The sequence below is a fragment of the Ochotona princeps genome, chromosome 18 (assembly GCF_030435755.1).
Source record: "Ochotona princeps isolate mOchPri1 chromosome 18, mOchPri1.hap1, whole genome shotgun sequence".
Classification (NCBI taxonomy): Eukaryota; Metazoa; Chordata; class Mammalia; order Lagomorpha; family Ochotonidae; genus Ochotona; species Ochotona princeps.
The window spans coordinates 19,816,143-19,834,710 of record NC_080849.1 but is presented as its reverse complement, the minus strand read 5'-3'; the positions used below and the strand labels follow the sequence as shown (position 1 = coordinate 19,834,710).

At 42.5% G+C, this 18,568-nt stretch overlaps 1 protein-coding gene across 5 annotated transcripts in view; it reads right to left on the bottom strand.

The window, feature by feature from the left end:
- The window catches only part of DYM (dymeclin), a 323,209-nt gene that overhangs the window by 124,212 nt on the left and 180,429 nt on the right, over window positions 1-18,568 (bottom strand). For all 5 annotated transcript variants that reach the window (XM_058676968.1, XM_058676967.1, XM_058676971.1 and 2 more), the window contains one exon: window positions 8,029-8,131. In XM_058676968.1, the coding sequence (XP_058532951.1) occupies window positions 8,029-8,131 (103 nt within the window). The remainder of the gene's footprint in view (window positions 1-8,028; window positions 8,132-18,568) is intronic.

Here is an 18,568-nt window from a genome sequence, read left to right as displayed (position 1 = left end):
ATGACTGAAAAACTCATGTATTTGTGTAACTGTGTATCTGACTTCTGCAGTTTCTAAAGTTCAACCACTGCTCAAAAAACATTTTGCCTCCTTGAAAAGAATTTTATTTTCCCACATTCACTTTCATGCCAAAATGCCAGCCAAGCTGATATTTAGCTGCCATTGCATTTAACAAATAGCAGTTGCCACAATGCTCCAACTACTGCTTCACTAAAGAATTGTTTAAATGGCCTCATCGAGATGTAATTCACATACCACCTATCTCACCAGCTTCAAGTATATTTAGTTTTGCAACTATCACCACAATCTAATTTTCAACATCCTCACTGCTCACAGCAAATAAATTCAGTACTGACTGGCAGTCAAATATCATCAGACTCCACCTCATGCATCGACTACACATCTCTGTAAGATTGCTGCATTCTGCATATTTCAGGTAACTTGGACCATCTGACATGCAGCCTCATACTGGCTTCTTTTACAGAGCATACCGTTTTAAAAGTTCATCCATGTGCAAGAATATTTCAGGATCTCATTCATTTTGACTGTTGAATAATACCACAATTATCCATTCATCAGCTGGTGGATTTTGGGTTCTTTCCACTTTTGACCAGCATGCGTAATGGTCCTATGAACATTCACAGTTTTGGAAGAACACATGTTTTCAATTTATTTGTATCTAAACCCAGGAATGGAACTGCTTCGTCATATGTTAACTCTATTTCAACCTCTTGAGGAATTTCAAATTGTTTTCTGAAGTGACTGAACTATTCCCATTTCTTCACATTCTCCCCAGCGTTTGTCCACCTTCTTGATTCTAGTTACCCTAGCAGATGTCAGGTAGTGTCATATTGTAGTTTTGATGTACATTTCCCTGATGGCTAATAATGTCTAGCATTTTTGACGTGCTTATTGTCCATTATTTTAAAGCTTCTTTGGAGTAATGCCTATTAACATAATTTCCGTTTTTTAAAAAGCTGGTGAAGGCTTTACTATGTGCCTAGTCAAGTCCAAAGGGTGCTCTGTTGGCTTCTAGGACATGATACAGAGACCTAGGTGACGCCATTCTCTGGAATTCAGAATCTCCCACTATACTGCCTGTATCTAGTCAGCAGAAGATGAGGCAAGGGAATAAGAGGGAATGTGAAAATGGCACAGTGGTAATACTATTTCCAACAACATGCCACCGACGAGAAGTTATCATATGCTGGGTACAGGAGTTGGAGAAGGTTGTTTTACTGTGTAATCGGGGAGAGGAGGAATGGTGAATACATAGTCCATTTTTGCCTCATCCCCAGCCAGGTGGAGTACCTGGCACATATTTAGCATTTAGGAAAGACAGTGGGTTGACTGGAAGTCTGCCAACAGGACATGTTTCCTTGCACTTCGTGGTCACTCTGGTTTGGCTTACCTGGGGCTCAACCCCCATCCAGTCATTGCACTTCCTCTGTCAGGGAGCATCCTGGGAAGCAGAGGCCCATCTCTACAAGTCAGATTCTCTCTCCTAAACCATTTAACTACCTAAATGATCCCTCCTTATGCTGCTATTGACCTATGCTCGGTGAACAGTGGCTGTTATTTTCCCTACCTCCTTGTCTGATGTCACACATCTCCCTCCTCTTACAGGAAGCTCTTCCTGTTGCTGAAGAGCACACAGCCAGCCCCACCCTCTGAATCAACACCTGTGGTATCACACAGGCAGTGGAGCATAATAGGAGAACCAGGGCTTACCAAATACTTGCAATATGTCAAGTATCTTCCCTAGGCTCATTCATGCAATCCTAACAACACCCTGGCGCCTGGTTGTAGTGTTAATCCTATTTTACAGATAAGATTACCTGAGGCCAAGAGGCAAAATGCCCTGCCAAGGCCACACATTAATAAGTTATAGAATATGACCATAGTCTGTTTTCAAGTTGGATTTTTGGATCATTATTTTTCAAAAACATTTTACTTAATTAAGAGGCAGAGAGAGGCAAAGAGAGAACTGCCTCACTGTTGATTCCATTCACATTCCCAAACTGCCCAGAGAAGTCAGGAGTTGAAGCTGGGAGCCAGGAATACAACCTAAGTCTGCCATGTGGATGGTAAGAAGTTAACTTCCTCTCACCAATGCCTTACAGAATCTGAATGAGCAGTAACAAGACTTCAGGAGTCAGTATCAGGTACTGAACCCTGGTTTTCTGATGTGGGCTGTGGACATCCTAACCAAAGTCTCAAATGCCAGTCCAAGCGTCTACTCCTACTTGTTCTAATGATCTCTAAGACTTCTTTATATATTTTGAATCTAAACTCCTGATCAGATACATGATTTGCATGTTTCACTCCCCAAGTGAGCCGCAACGGGCCGGTACGCGCCAATCCGATGCCAGGACCAGGAACCTCTTCCAGGTCTCCCACGCGGGTGCAGGGTCCCAAGGCTTTGGGCCGTCCTCTCCTGCTTTCCCAGGCCACAACAGGGAGCTGGATGGGAAGTGGAGCTGCCGGGATTAGAACTGGCGCCCATATGGGATCCTGGGGCTTTCAAGGCGAGGACTTTTAGCCGCTAGGCCACGCTGCCGGGCCCGCATTAATTATCTTTTAAAATGTGTTGTTAGTACAGTAAATATCAGAGAGGAGCTTCGCAGGTGGGTTCATTTTTACTCACAGTTTTAGGGGTTCATAATCCGAGACTGGGGGACCACCAATAACCTGGCCGGTGACGAGGGTGGTAGGGGGAGGACACTGCGGTATACTGGGAAGCAGGGAGACACAGAGAACACACTCGATCCATGTCCCTATGATTCATTAGAAAGTCACCATGATCTGACTTAGGAGCAACCCAATGCTGTGCGATCACTTTCCAAAGGCCTTGCCTTCAGGCACCATATTCCCTCAGGCCCATTAACACAGGACTCCAGGGTTTTAGGTGTCTGCATGAAATGGAATGGCAAATCTTGTTCAAACTCATAGCAGATTATAAAGGAACCCTGAACTCACGGTATGGGCTGATAACGGGTTCATGTCCATGCCCTTGTTCTAGAAGCATACCTTTTCACACATTTTCTTTCTTTAATTTATCCTATAAAAACATCACCCAGCTCCTTCCAAGGAATAGGGCCACAATCCCTTTCCCTACTTCCAGGTCATTCTCTCACTGTGATATCCCACAAATTTGATCATGTAGGTCTTCTGCAAAATATACCATAATGAAATCGTATTTCAGTCACGCCTACTGTTTTGATCATCTTTTAGATTCCTTTTACACAGGTATTGTGCCTCCTCCACTGTTACATCTCACATCAGGCTACAATAATCCCAGAACAGGTATGGCAATATTCTGATTACTGCCATCATTCCTGGGATTAAAAAAAAAAAAACACCAACACCTAAAGTAAGAAGTTTCAAAAGGGGATACACCAAAAAGGGATTGTATTAATACTGAAAAATTCTGGGATAAGCATGGTAGCCTAGTGGCTAAAGTCCTTGCCTTGTACATGCCGGGATCCCATATGGGTGCCAGTTTTAATCCTGGCAGCCCTGCTTCCCATCCAACTCCCTGCTAGTGGCCTGGGACAGCAGCTGAGGATAGCCCAAAGCCTTGGGACCCTGCACCCACGTGGGAGACCTGGAAGAGGCTTCTGGCTCCTGGGTTCAGATCGGCTCAGCTCTGGCCATTGCGGCTGCTTGGGGAGTGAATCACTGGACAGAAGATCTTTCTCTCTGTCTCTCCTCCTCTCTGTATATCTGTCTTTCCAATAAAAACAAAAAACAAACAAAAAATACTGAAAACTTTTAGGAAGTTGTAGATTTTGGATATGGCAGTATTTTTTTTCAAAAAAATAAGAGAATCAAAACAGAAGTACATATGTGTAGCTATTTCAGTGTATATGCATGTAGTAGAGGTGCATTTGAGTGTTTAATAAAGGCAGCAAAATTGTACAAATGGCTACAGTTTTTAATATTACTCTCCAGTAATGACCAGGGCATTTCATAAAGTTCAGGAAAAATGGAACTATTTTAGTCCTTTGGAAAAATTCTGAGGTCATAAATATGAAGGAATTTTCAAAAAGTACATAAAAATGCCTATCACCAAAAAGCTAGGCATAGATTTTGAAATTTTTTCCGCCAAAATGAGTATCTTTTAATTTGACCAATTTTTGAGGCCACCTCACATTAACTGAGGTGTGTGTGTAAAACAGGCCATATATCCCAACGATTTTCAAATGTTAGTCTCAAGACTACTCTATACTGTTAAAAATCATTAATATCTTCAGAAATCTTTTTCATGTAGATTATGTGCTAATTGCCAAGTTAAAATTTGAAGCTGAGAGAAACTTAAAATACAAGAACACACAAGCACACATTCCATCAGCTGTCAGAGCAGATCATCATTACGCGGCGTCTGTATAATGCCAACGGGAGGCTGTGAGATAAAATGTAAAAATGGGACTTTGAGAATCACTGGAATACACAGCATACAGGCTGGTGGCATTTTACCAGCCTAACAAGTTCATGGTGAACACTTAGCTCCTACTGATATTTTTGCTAATTTTTCTTAATCTGGCCTCTAAGCTCTTGGGCCAGCAACACGTTGTCTTGTACCTTGGCATTTACTGTTTGGAGTCAGAATATAGAGTAAATCCAACACAAAGAGTCAAAGACAATATAATTTGGTTCATTATGGTTCCAAGTGGAATAAACGTTAGATTTCAGGGCCAGCACAAGGCACAGTAGGCTAAGCCCAGCCTGTATCCCACATGCGTTTCAGTTCATGTCCCAGCTGCACTACTTCTGATCCAGCTCCCTGGACTGGAAAAACAGCAGAGGATGGCCCAGGGCCTTGGCACCCTGCACCCACATGGGAGACCTGGAAGAAGCTCCTGGCTCCTGGCTTCATACAGGCCCAGCTCCGGCCGATGTAGTCATTTGGGGAATAAATTAAGGCTAGAAGATTTCTCTGTATCTGTGTCTTTTCCTCTGTGTAATTCTGCTTTTAAAGTAATAATAATAAAATAACTTCTATAAAAAAAGCTAGATTCTGCTCATCTCCAATAGCTGCTACTAGAAACCAAGGGGGAAAAAACCTTCATGACAGTGATAATATTCCTAATTTTAAAATCAAAGCTATAGCTTTAAAAGCAACTATAACTCAAAATTTTAGCTTTATTTCAATATTCTGGTTCTGTTGGAAAGATCATTCTAATTAAAACAAAATACTGGCAGACATTCTCTAGCGTCAGTCCTGTCCCTTTAGTCCCTGAAGGAAGCTGCATGAAACCCTTATATAAAGATACCAAAGACAAGGGAGGCGACTGAACTTGTTTTCCCCAATCACCCTGACTGCCCTTGTAGAGGCCTTCTCTGCCATGGGTATTCTCTCTCCCTACAGAGGACTTGAGAATCGGTCTTGTTTTATATTTCCTTAAGCAGTCATGACAGTATCCTCATTATCTAGAACTTGGTAAGCTTCAGGTTTCCCTTGAGACATTCAGACAAATATGGCTGCACTAAAATACTAATGTTAATGTTTTGTAAATTGCAATTTGCAATTTTTGTAAATTTTAATTTGCTCTCTATATTATCACTCAAGTGACTCATGAATTAAATAGCATGAGTATGAGCATTTTCTTAATAAACTCAGATGCCTCTAAGGTAGAATGAAGAGTACTTTATGCAGCATGATGAGAAGAAAACACATTGTTGTTTTTAAGGACTTCATCAAACTCTTTGCCAATTCAGCTCATTCACTCTTGGTGCAGAACTTACACAGCACAGAATCTACACTGCACTAATACATTTTAATTTTCCTTTTCTGTTTTTACAAACAAGTGGTCCAAAGCATTAGTTTAAAATTTCATCTGGCTTTGAGCAGTGAAACTTAACAAGCAAGATTTCTAGGGAAGAATCAAAAAGGAACAAATTTTCCTAGGGAAGAGCTGATCTAAAAGATAAAGACAATGAGAATCATGATTTTGAAAGTGCCAATCACTTCTCATAGCATTCTGTGAGGTACAAAAGACTACCCAAACACTGAGTGATCATGAAAGAGGACACGGTAACGTGCTGCTGTGTGAGGGTCACCACTGTTACTTTCGTTATCACTCAGATCTGGGGCAGGAGCGAGTCACAGTTAACGTCACTCCATACCACACTCTTAAATCAACTGAGGAAAGATGGCCAAACTGATGTTCATGCACCCACTTGGAATGGTTGGGAATTGCAGTCATATATATACAAATATTAAAATAAGCACTGTCGGCGACAGATCCCAAAGGGAATCTCCCCAGTAGTTCTAGAAGCAGGTTCTTTAAGAAAGAAATTTCCACTTGGTAAAACTTGCACACAAGAAGAAACAATCAATTAGCGACTCTAAAACTAAATTTCAAGGGTAGAATTCACATGTCTGTTACAGGTGCAAATTCCAATCATTTGCATAATCACTTACATGATTGACAAATACCTATTTCTTCTAACAAATGTCAGTTTTATGGCTCTCTGCTCAGAAGGGAATACTGGTAGGGAAACTTCAGGACTAGACAAATTAAACACTTTTTTAACAGAACGACATAGAGGTAATATTGAAATCAAATATTCATTCTATAAAAACAAAATGTGTACAGACAATCCATATTCAAGTTCTCTATAATTCTCTACTGTCATTCTGGTCCAGTTAAGGATTCCAAGGAACCAATAGAATGAAAGTTTTGTTTTGTTTTGTTTCAAATCACAAATCAAGGCAAATGCAAAAATAAGTTAGCTATAATGATAATTTAAAAAAAAATATGGAATATCCATCAACTTAGAGGAGGAACATTAAAAGTACTTTTTGGAATCATAAACCTAACACCTCAATGGGAAGACTGATCATAGCATGGCATGTATGCACTCACACACTCAAGGTAAAGAGAAAAAAACAGGCGCAATTAGGTTGTGGCTATATACAGCTATCTTTGTTTATCAGCGGCTGAAATCCGGACTGGGTGCTGTTCCCACAACCCCCTATCAGGCAACCTTTTAGAAATGAAACAAACCACAGGAAACAAGCAAAACAACTCTCCAGCTGTCTGGTATGCATTGCCACTTCAAACACAGAATTTAGAAATTCTCCAATAAAGTTTCTAAACATCAACCCACAAAGCTGTTGTCTGGCAATATGGGGAGGCCCTAACTGGAACTCGATCAGCTTCTGTGGTTTAGAGCAAGATTGTTTTTTAGCTTCTTCGTCTATGTCTGGTCCACAGCCTAAGGCCTGTCCCGGCAGCAGTGCTGTCCTGAAGGGGCTCATGGTGCACCTTCCTTCCTGCTACACATTGCACACCCCTGGCTGGCTGCTTCCACGTTCCTCCATCAGCATTCCCAAAGGTCATGTGCTAAGCTCATCACCTTAAGAGGCTGAGAAGAAGGGAGCAGGTTTCTGCTGTTTCCTTCTGGCTGAGGCCAGCAGCATGGGGCACAGCCAGCCAGACTCACCTTCCCAATCTCAGGGCTCTGATCAAGTTGTCCACAGGCACTACACTTACAAGGACATGATCTAAGTTGAAGGGAATCGGTTGGGTTACCATTTTAGCTCCAAGTATCAGGGAAACCTGACTGGTAGAAAGCAGCAGAGGAGTAAAGTAGAAGCAAAACACAAGAGAGATCAGAAACTACATGGTCCCAGGAACAGGACATTCCTAAACCCAACAGTGTTTCAATTTTAGGTTCTATCTCTCTGTGAAATCCAGGTGCACTTCTTTCCACTTGAATTTAGGCAGAAGAAGCCTTTGACTACTTCTTAGGAAATCTTCTCTTCTGTTTTGTATAAATAGTTTGGGTGGGCTTCCTGACTCAGATATTGGGATGCCTAATTCTCAACAATCACTGGTTTCGGAACGATTTACTTCAGCCCTGTTTACGCCTTCCAGTTTCCCCTTGCTTTGAGAATTATTTTTTATTTGCATATTAGAGCTTGTTCACGCACAGAGAAGACAAGAAGGGCACTGTTACTAGTAAATTTAACAATGAAAGGGAAATTCCTTATTGAAAAAAATACAAGAAATTACTCACGTAATCTGGTAGAGGAACATCATTGGAACTCAGTGAGCCTCTCAAGGACTGTGTGGCTTGTTCCAGAACTTTGTTGTGTTTTTTAGAGAGCAAAGAAAATAAACTGGAGGAAAAAAAAAGAAAACAAAAATCATTTACATTAAAAGAGCTGTTTCCCTTGATAAGCATTCTGTGGAATTATATAGTTGTAAAGCATGTCAAATACACTGAAATATACTTTTAAACAATTCTTTCACCATGTTCTATTAACAGCACGATCAGCAATACAATAAAAAAATCTCAGTGAGGAAGATGATTAAATTACAAAAATTTTTTGAGCTTGCCAGTTTAAAATTATGTCACGCATAGGAAAACATTTCAAATGAGTTCTATACAGGAAATAATACAGGCCAGAGATTGAGAAAAGCTGGGATGCTAACTAATTCTAGGATTACCTAAAGCAGATACTTTGGAAGTTGTAAGAGACTGAGGGATGCTGAAGTTCTAACCAGCCAGTAGATAAAACTCCAAACTTGGGCATTCTATTGAAGGCATGTATTAAGAGTAAAACTAATCTAATCTAAAAATAGGATTATTTTATTCTGGGGGGAATCTTAACAAAGATATATGTGCAACCTTCAAAGAATAAACTTGATTACTAACATAAATGGATTAAGTGTTTTTGTTAAAACAACAGAGATTATCAGACTGTATAAAAAAGGAGACACCATCATGTGCTATCCAAAATAGGTACACCTATAAATGTAAAGACACAGATACATTAACGTGATACAATAGACAAAATTGCAACACCAGTCAAAAAAGCTGGAGTGGCTAGGTTAATTTCAGAGTACATTTGAGGATAAGAATGTTGTTACTAAAACAGAGACTTTATAATGATTAAAGCTAATAATCCTAAGTATGTATAAGCCTAATAATATAGCTTTAACTATATATACATATGTCTATATATATATCAGTCATATGTTCCCAGTATTAAATACACCGTATCTAATGAGTGAGGTATTCCTGTTTGGGTTAGATGGAGCTTAGAAATAAAAGCAATTGTCATTCCATGTACTTTCCATATAAACTTGAGATATGATCTGTGAATTAACTAGTTAACTCATTAACTTGAAGGACACAGAAAACACCGTTTAATTTGCTGGTTAACTCCCCAAATGCCCAAAACAGCTGGCTTTTAGCAGGGATGAAGAGAAGAGAAGGAAACTCAATCCAGGCCTCCAATGCAGGCGGCAGGAACACAGCTGCTTGGTCTTCACCACTGCCTCCCAGCGTCTGTACGCAGGAAGCTGGAGTCAGCAGCCAGAGCAGGGGCTGGGTGTCAGACCAGATACTTTCCTAGCGGACAAAGTGTCTTAATTGGCATCTTAACCACTAGGCTAAACGCGTACCTCAGTAGTAACTTAAAGTGCCAAACACATTATTAAACAGAATATTGAGTGCTTTTTCTTTTCTTTTTTTTTTAAAGATTTATTCATTTTTATTACAGCCAGATATACACAGAGGAGGAAAGACAGAGAGGAAGATCTTCTGTCTGATGATTCACTCCCCAAGTGAGCCGCAACGGGCCGATGCGCATCGATCCGAAGCCAAGAACCAGGAACCTCTTCCGGGTCTCCCACGCGGAGGCAGTGTCCCAGTGCATTGGGCCGTCCTCAACTGCTTTCCCAGGCCACAAGCAGGGAGCTGGATGGGAAGTGGAGCTGCCGGGATTAGAACCGGCACCCATATGGGATCCCGGGGCTTTCAAGGTGAGGACTTTAGCTGCTAGGCCACGCCGCCGGGCCCTTGAGTGCTTTTTCTAAGCTAACTCTTCATAAAGGATGTTTACTTATTTGAAAGGCAGAGCAACAGACACATATGCACACACACACCCTCAGACACACACATACATATGTCTTCTACCTATTGTTTCATTCCCCAAATGACTGCAACAGACAGGCCTGGGACAAGCTGGTATCGAGAGATAAGAACTCCACTTTAATCTCTCTCATGGGTAACAGGAATGTAAGTACTTGGGCCATTTTTCCACTATCTTCTCACCTGGATGAATTAATAGGAAGTTAGACTGGAAGCAAATAGTTGGCACTCCAACCAGTGCTCCTTCACTTGCCACACTGGCCAATTTCTAAATGAATTGACAACTGTATTATCAAGGCAAACGAAATCCCTAAACACTTATTAGTAATGCTAGATGTTGAATCAAGCAAATATAACAGAGGCAATATTCTCTAAATCTATACTCAGTGGGAAAAATTATGTGAAATATAACTCATTACGTAATGAGGAAGTATGAAATCCCCTAACATTGCTTATCCTTTAAGTAAATGTATCTAACAGAGAGGTTTCTATGAAATGGAATAATCCTACCAAGTTTCATGAAGGGATTAGGTAGGTTTTGCACAGGGTCTTGAAAATCAGAAAGATCTCTTTTTCTAAGACAGAAGAGAAGGGGCGATGTTTGACAATGGGAATAAGAGGCAGCTTGGCACCTCTCTATCCCACCAGAGTGGCTGGGGTCAAGTCCCAGCTCCGCTCCTGACTGCAGCTTCCTGCTGATGCACACCAAGGAGGACAACACGTCATGATGACTCAAGTCCTTGGGTTCCCGCCACCTGTGGGGGAGACCCAGGTTGAGTTCTGGGCCTTGGCTTTGGCCTGGGCCAGATCTGGCTGCTGCAGGAATCAGTGGATCAAAAACCTGCTTGTCTCACTGCAGGTAAAATGATAAAAAGAAAAAAAAAAAAAAGAAGAAGGGGGGTTGAGAGTTCTGGTGCGTGTGAGAGAGACAGAGAAAGAGAAAGGAGAAGAAAGAAAATGAGGAGGAGGAGGAAGAAAAGGAAAACGAAGCAAAGAGGAAGAAGAAGAAGAAATGACTTTTTCAAACAGAAGAAAGTCTTGGGCCCAGCGGTGTGGCCTAGCAACTAGTCCTCGCCTTGAACGTGCCAGGATCCCATATGGGCGCCGATTCTAAACCCGACAGCTCCACTTCCCATCCAGCTCCCTGTTGTGGCCTGGGAAAGCAGTTGAGGATGGCCCAAAGCCTTGGCACCCTGCACCTGTGTGGGAGACCCAGAAGAAGCTTCTAGCTCCTAGCTTCAGATTGGCTTGGCCAGCTGTTGCGGCCACTTGGGCAGTGAATCAGTGTACAGAAGATCTTCCTATCTGCCTTTACAACAACATATGTGTGTATATATATATATATATATATATGAATCGTATATAGTGTATGCTCATAGTAAAATGCATACAGAGAGAAATTAGAAGAAAACCATGATCATAATACACAATCTGGAATTTCAGGATTTTTTTGAGACTAAAAGAACTTTGATAATTGACTTTATTATAGAGCAAGGCTAGATTCAGGAGTGTAAATTAGATGGCTGAACAAAAAGGGGAAAAACAAATATGCCCAAAATAAGTGGGTCTCAGGGTGTTAGTACTACATTAAAAAGGGAAAGTGGAACCAGGCAGTGCCCGTCACTGAGTGCAGAGAGAACCATTCTGTGCATGTGTCCCCATTCGAGTACCTTCCAGAAACAATGGGGATAATTCACAACAGCTTTCATCATCCATTTATGACAATTGCTAAACAAGTCCTAGGAACCAGAGCAAAAACATTTGAAACTGTTTCCTTTGGAAAAGAAAGGCTGGGCTACTGATGTATTTATTTTCACAGAGAACACTAACAATCTGTTTTCCCTGCTAGTCAGAGACCAAACAAGGAAGTGAGCTGCAGTTCAAACATCAAGATATTTTACTTGGGTAAAATGGAAAATTTGACCATTAAGGGAATAAACTGCTGAGACAGTGTGCCCCAAGAAGCTGTGGATTCTGCCTGTGTAAAAACAGATAATTCAAGGTCATTTCCACTTCTCTTTCGTATATGAGAAACAGAGAATTCTCACTCCAAGTTGCTCCCATACAATTTAATAGGCGTTCTCCCTTAGACTTCAGACCATATAGCTTGTGCCTTCAAAGATTTCTCTCTGTGTGTGTTTTAAAACATCCTAATTTTGGTTTTACATTTAGTATTTTAAAAGCAAAAGTGACGTAAATTTACGAGACAAGACTGGCAAACTGCTGAGTGAGAAATGCAGCTTTTGTTTAAAGCTTTGCATTCAACATTCCCGACTCTAACTCAATGCCAGAGCAAATACTGAAGATGCAGAATGTGTGTATGTAAAACATGATTTTAAAAATAAGTGATATTGAGTATTATATGTGTCCGAAGATCAATCAGGATATACTTCTGAGTTTTTTTTTTAAATTTTTAATTAGAAATTCTTTTTGTATAAGACCATTCATTATAAATTGGGTCAAACCAAACCACTGATGAAGGAATGAATGGGTAAATAAACTGGGATAGTCAAGGAAGATACAGTGCTATGAAGTGATATAAAATGACGTAAAACTCTACATATTAATTTGAAGAAACCTCAGTAACAATGCTGAATTAAAAAAATAAACAAACCAGGTTCCTTAACAGAAGTAAACAAGGTGATGCTATGTATACAATGTTTTTCAAATGCAAACAAATATTATACCCATTTTGCTGATCAAATGTGTGCAGAAGTAATGTAAAATACGCATGGAAATGATAATGCAAATATTTGTGACTGCCACTTCCCTCTCGAGAGGGAGGAGACCAAGTGGGCCCAGGGAGGAAGAAATGAGATCTGGCTCTCACCTGACTGCCTCCCACACTTTTGTTGTGCACATAAACACGTAAAGCATTCTTTCAGTCACATTAAACACAATGTGCATGCTACTCAGGTTTTCCGTGTGTGTGCCTGAAATATTATGCTCATTTACCAAATCTGCTAAGAAGCACAGCTCTCCTGTGGGAAACTCAGCCCTCGCCTGCAGATGGCCATTTCAGAAAAGCAGGCAATGAGCACATGGAGGGGTGCAGCCACTGCCGACTGCCACACGTGCAGGGAGTCACAAGCTGGCGAGCATGACTGCGGCTTAGGGTGCACAGATGGTGGCAGGAGATGAGTCCAGAACCGGACAGTCGCGGGCAGATGGGAAAAGGCTGCTCAGGGCACCTCAAAAGCCTGGGATGGAATGAAAGGTACAACCTTCGATCTTAGAGGAAACCAATTAGACATCGTTCCTTGCTCCCAACAGGTCAAGCCCCAGGGGGTAAAAAAAAAAAAAACATGCCTGCAATACTGAAAGCAGAGAACACCACTGGTCTGGAAACAGTGTGGTGGGAATACACTGGAGGGTCTGGCCTGCCACACAGAGGAAGCCCACCTGACTGTGGCTTAAAGGTTAGGGTTTGCTGGTTCAGAGAGCAAAAGGGGAAGGAACACTCACAAAGGGGAACAGTGGATAGGAAGTCTACAGGGAGACTTCAGGGAAATACCCAGGGCTTCTAAGATAGCAACAGAAATAGGCCCATGGGGCACAAGAGGTAGTGAGCCAAGGCTGCCAACACAGGGAGGGAACGGATATGAAAAGGCCTTACCTACGGTGTGGGCAGGCTGGCATTTCATCTTGCTAAGTCACTGAGACAGACAGAAAGTTAAATATTCACCAAAGTTCCAACCACATGCCAGGCTATAGGAAAAAGATCCGGGAGTGGACAGTAGGCAAAAGCAAGCCAGTTTGTGTGCTACCTGCCTGGAGGGTGCAGTCGGGTCCGGGAGGAGCCCCCCGAGCAACCTCAAGGAAGACATGGAATGTCAGAGGGTCACAGAAGAGGGCTGCCTGATGGCACTGGAGGTGAGACAAGGAGACCGCTTCTGGAGATGATGCCAGGCTGCATCTTTTTTTTTTTTTAAAGAGTTATTTATTTTATTACAAAGTCAGATATACAGAGAGGAGGAGAGACAGAAAGATCTTCCGTCCGATGATTCACTCCCCAAGCAGCCGCAACAGCCGGACCTGTGCCGATCCGAAGCCGGGAACCAGGAACCTCTTCCAGGTCTCCCACGCGGGTGCAGGGTCCCAAAGCCTTGGACCGTCCTCGACTGCTTTCCCAGGCCACAAGCAGGGAGCTGGATGGGAAGTGGAGCTGCCGGGATTAGAACCGGCGCCCATATGGGATCCAGGGGCTTTCAAAGTGAGGACTTTAGCCGCTTATGCCACGCCGCCGGGCCCGCCAGGCTGCATCTTAGGGATCAGTTAGGATGCTGCCAGGCCTGGCAGCTCATGGTGTCAGCAATTTGGGCTGAGAAAAGTACACTGCTGTTGCAGGGCCGAGCTTCAAGTGTCAAGCTTACAGCAGAACACTATGACAATGCTGAAAGGGTAGTGAGGACAGTCCACAGAGCATCTCTTCTGCTCCACTTAGCCCTCTGCCTGCATCCTAAGAGCCAGGTGCCCCTGGGTAGCAAGATAGCAAGATGAGAAAGAAAACAAAAAGGCCCAGTACGGTAGCCTTGTAGCTAAAGTCCTTGCCTTGCACATGCCAGGATCCCATATGGGAGCTGTTCAAATCCCAGTTGCTCCACTTTCAGTCCAGCTCCCTGCTTGTGGCTTCGGAAAGCAGCTGAGGATGGCCCCAAGCCTCAAGATCCTGCACCCACATGGGAGACCCAGAAGAAGCTCCTGGCTCCAGGCTTCAGATTGGGTCAGTTCAGGCTGTTGCAGTCACTTGGGGAGTGAACCAGCGGATGCATTATCTTTCTGTCTGTTCTTCTCTTTGTAAATTTGACTTCCCAATAAAAATAAATTAATAACCAAACAAATAAATAAATAAATAAGAAAGAAAGAAAGAAAGAAAGAAAGAAAGAAAGAAAGAAAGAAAGAAAGAAAGAAAACAGAGGGAAGGAGGGAGGGAGGGAAAAAAACAAAAAAAAAGCAGAGCCACCATGCTTGGCATTCAGGTGGGGGACTGGGAGGAAGGTCCAGGATCACCACCCCATCCTCAATGACCTATGACCTGAGCCGCCCATCTTGGGCTACCAACAGAGTCCCTGTCATGGAACTTGATGATCCCTGGAACTAAAGTTTGAAACTCAATAAGCACAGCAGTAAGGTGCAGAAAGTGTCCAAGAGCTGTGCTTGCTTTAGAAAGCCACCTCTGGCGTTGGAGAGGAGGATGGACAAGAGATGACAAGGGAAGAAGACTAGGCAAAGAAAAGCTTTAGGAAACATTCCAATTACCTAAAGTAAGACAGGAGAGGCCATAGATTAAAGCAATTAAGGGTGATTCAGAAGACACCACTGAGATTCCAAGAAGGGACAGATGACTGAGTTTGCTAATTTGGGAAGCTGAAATGCCAGCTGATAAGGGACTGAACTTACTGGGAATACAGAGGAGTTGAAGGACCAGGAAAGGGCTTGGGAAGACAAAGGGATCAGTAATTAGCAGCTATGGCCTCACTGTGCTGGTTCTGTAACTGCACTGTTTACCCAACAGCCATGGATGGTAGGTCTGCTATGATCCACATTTCATCCCTCTGCTAAAAAGGGGTACAGACCACCGGCCTTATAGCTAACAAACTGGCTGACACGTCTGCATCTCATGTTGGAGTGCTCGGGTCCAGTAACCAGCTCTGGCTCAGTGCAAACACTCGGAGACAGCAGTGATGGCTCAAGTAGTTGGGTTCCTACACCCACTTAGCAGATCTGGACCACGTTCCTGTCTACTGGCTTCAGCCTGGCCAATCCTGACTGTTGTAGGAATTTGGGGGCTATAAGTTCTCTCTCTTTCTGTTTTTGTAACACAGAGGGATAACAGAATTGAAGCACAGAGAGGTTAAGCAGCTTGCCATGCACCATTACTAAACAGTTGTTCAGGGGCCAAATTTAAGCATGCTAGTTCCTGAATCTATGCTCTTAACACTTCTGTCAGAAAACCTAGCGGTGCTCAGGAAAAGCAGGTGGAGATGATTAGAAATGACTAGATGATGGGCCAGGTGCGATAGCGTAGCAGCTAAAGTCCTTGCCTTGAATGTGCCAGGATCCCATATGGGTGCTGGTTCTAATCCAGGCAGCACCGCTGCCCATCCAGCTCCTTGCCTGTGGCCTGGGAATGCAGTTGAGGACGGCCCAAAGCCTTGGGTCCCTGCACCCATGTGGGAGACCTGGAGTAAGTTCCTGGCTCATCTCTAGCCGTTGCGGCTGCTTGGGGAGTGAAACATCGGATGGAAGATCTTCCTCTCTGTCTCTCCTCCTCTCTATATCCGCCTTTCCGACAAAAACAAGTAAATCTTAAAAAAAAAAAAAAAAAGAAAAATGACCAGATGGCAGGTTAGAAATCTACCCCGCATCCATTGGCATCATGGAAGTGGAGATGACAACCCAAGGAGAAGAAATCCGAGCACACAACTCTGCGAAACACAAAGACAGCAAGGTAGGAGAGCAAAAGTTGCAACAAACGATTTTTTCAAGAAACCGAGAAGATCTGGAAAAGGAAGACTTTCTGGAGGCTAAGGCACTAATTTCAAGGACAGAGTAATTATAACTGTTTAAATACTGTCAGATGTACACGAGGACTTACAAAATTTCACCCATTTACAAAATAGACAAAATCACTGGATCTGGCACAAAAAGAACAAAGCAATGGGTGGCCCTAAGCCATTTCCAGAAGGGAAGAGATGGCAGAAGCTGACTGCAGTAGGAGCAAAACGGAGGGCATACACAAAGGAGTTTCTGGAAACACAAAAGAACCCTTGGGAAATGAAAATATGATTGCAGAAATGAAAACTTTCATAGAACGGTGAGAGAAACTTGAACTTTTTCATGTGGATCAGGAAAGACAAAGAGATGGAAAACAACTGACATATGACAATACGGAGAACTGATCCAGAAAACCTATTTTTTTCTGTTTTAAAAAAGGACAACAGAAGAGGAAAATGATACTATTAAAAAATTATCTCAAAGTTTGCAAAACTAAGCAACAAAAAAGTGAATTTCCAGAATAAGCATTCCAGAATCAAAAGAAGGAAAAATATAGAAAAATCCTAGCACATGACTGGACAAGTGAGGGTGCAAGGGAGCTCAAGGGAAGCCACGTGGTACATGCCTGGTGTCGGCACTGCCACCAGCATGCCATAGGCAGTAAACGACGCCATGCATGACAAGAGAGAACTGCTCGGCATGTCAAACCAAACCCGAATCACCTTCTATTCCTGAATTAACATTAGAAACTTCTAGATAAACTCTTTAAGACATTAAGTCCCACAATGTGGAATGTGCATGAATAACATCTGAGTATGGCAACAGAACTGTGCCTGGAATGCAGTTTAGCAGCACCTTGCAGAGTGGGCATGGGCTTTACGATGCCCGCTGCCACATCGGGAACATGTTTCCCTCCCTCACTCCACTTTTCTGTTAAGTATAAAAAGTTGGTCAAAGACAATCAGATAAAAACGAAAAGGAGGGTCATTACATTGTTCTAACAGATGTCAAAAACATGAGAGGCATGAAACTCCTCTAATCAAATGGAAAAATCACCCAAGACCTAACTGACAATGCCATGATGAACTTAAACAGCAGAATGTTCATCTTATAACTGTTAATAAGATAGTGGGAGAGGGAAATAGGGAGCGAAAAAGGGGAAGGAAAGGGGGGAATCCCTATACCTGCAAAAATGCATCATGGAAAATAAAAAATAATTTAAAAAACCCTGCTTCACAGTTGCTCTTAAATTACTAAGCACGTGTGTATGTAGGTAACATACATGTATCGTAAATATGTTTCACCAAATGCCACGTTCATTTAAGGCCTTCACTGTAGATCTCTGGGCAATGTGCAGCAAACAACATGGTCTAAAATAACCTTGTCCCTAATGATTTGTCTTTTTCACTTCTACTTTTTTTTAATTTATAGTCTTAGTTTATTTTTAGAAACCACCCCCTTTTAAATTATTTATTTATTTATTTATCTATTTATTTATTTGAAAGGCAGAGTGACAGAGAGGGAAAGACAGAAGGGAGAAACGGAGGGAAACATGGAGACTGATCTTCCATTCTCTACATCACACCTCAAATGCCACAACACCTGGAGCTGGACCAAGTCAGAGCCAGGAGCCTGGAACGGCATCTGGATTTTCCATGTGGGTGCCAGAGAGCCGAGTCTCTGGGTCATCATGTGCTGTCTCCCAGGTACAGCAAAAAACAGAGAGAGCTCAATGCCAGGCAGGAGGTCCCGCAGTGGCTTCATCGGAGGCACCATAACACCCACTAGACCCCCAAAATATTTTTTATGGTAAGGACCTAAATTTAGAATGAAAGAGATGGCTGACCATGTAATTATCTTTGCTAAGAACTCTAACATCTGTACAAAAACATGAAGGTTAGGGTAGAATAAACTACTCATTCACTCATATTTAATTGCCTTAATAACCATAAACATTTTAGATATATAATAACTAGCTTAAATTCACTCCTTTCCTGGACAGGTGCTAAGACTGTGTTGAAAAGTAGGAAAGCAAAGCAGCAGCCTGCACAAGGCTGGCTTGCTGACTGTAGAGGGAGGCTTGTTAGGATGCAGCGATTACAGAGAGGGGGTACAGAGCAGGCACGCGGCCAGCAGATGGGCCTCTCCATGCGATGGACGCCACTGGATGCACTGACAC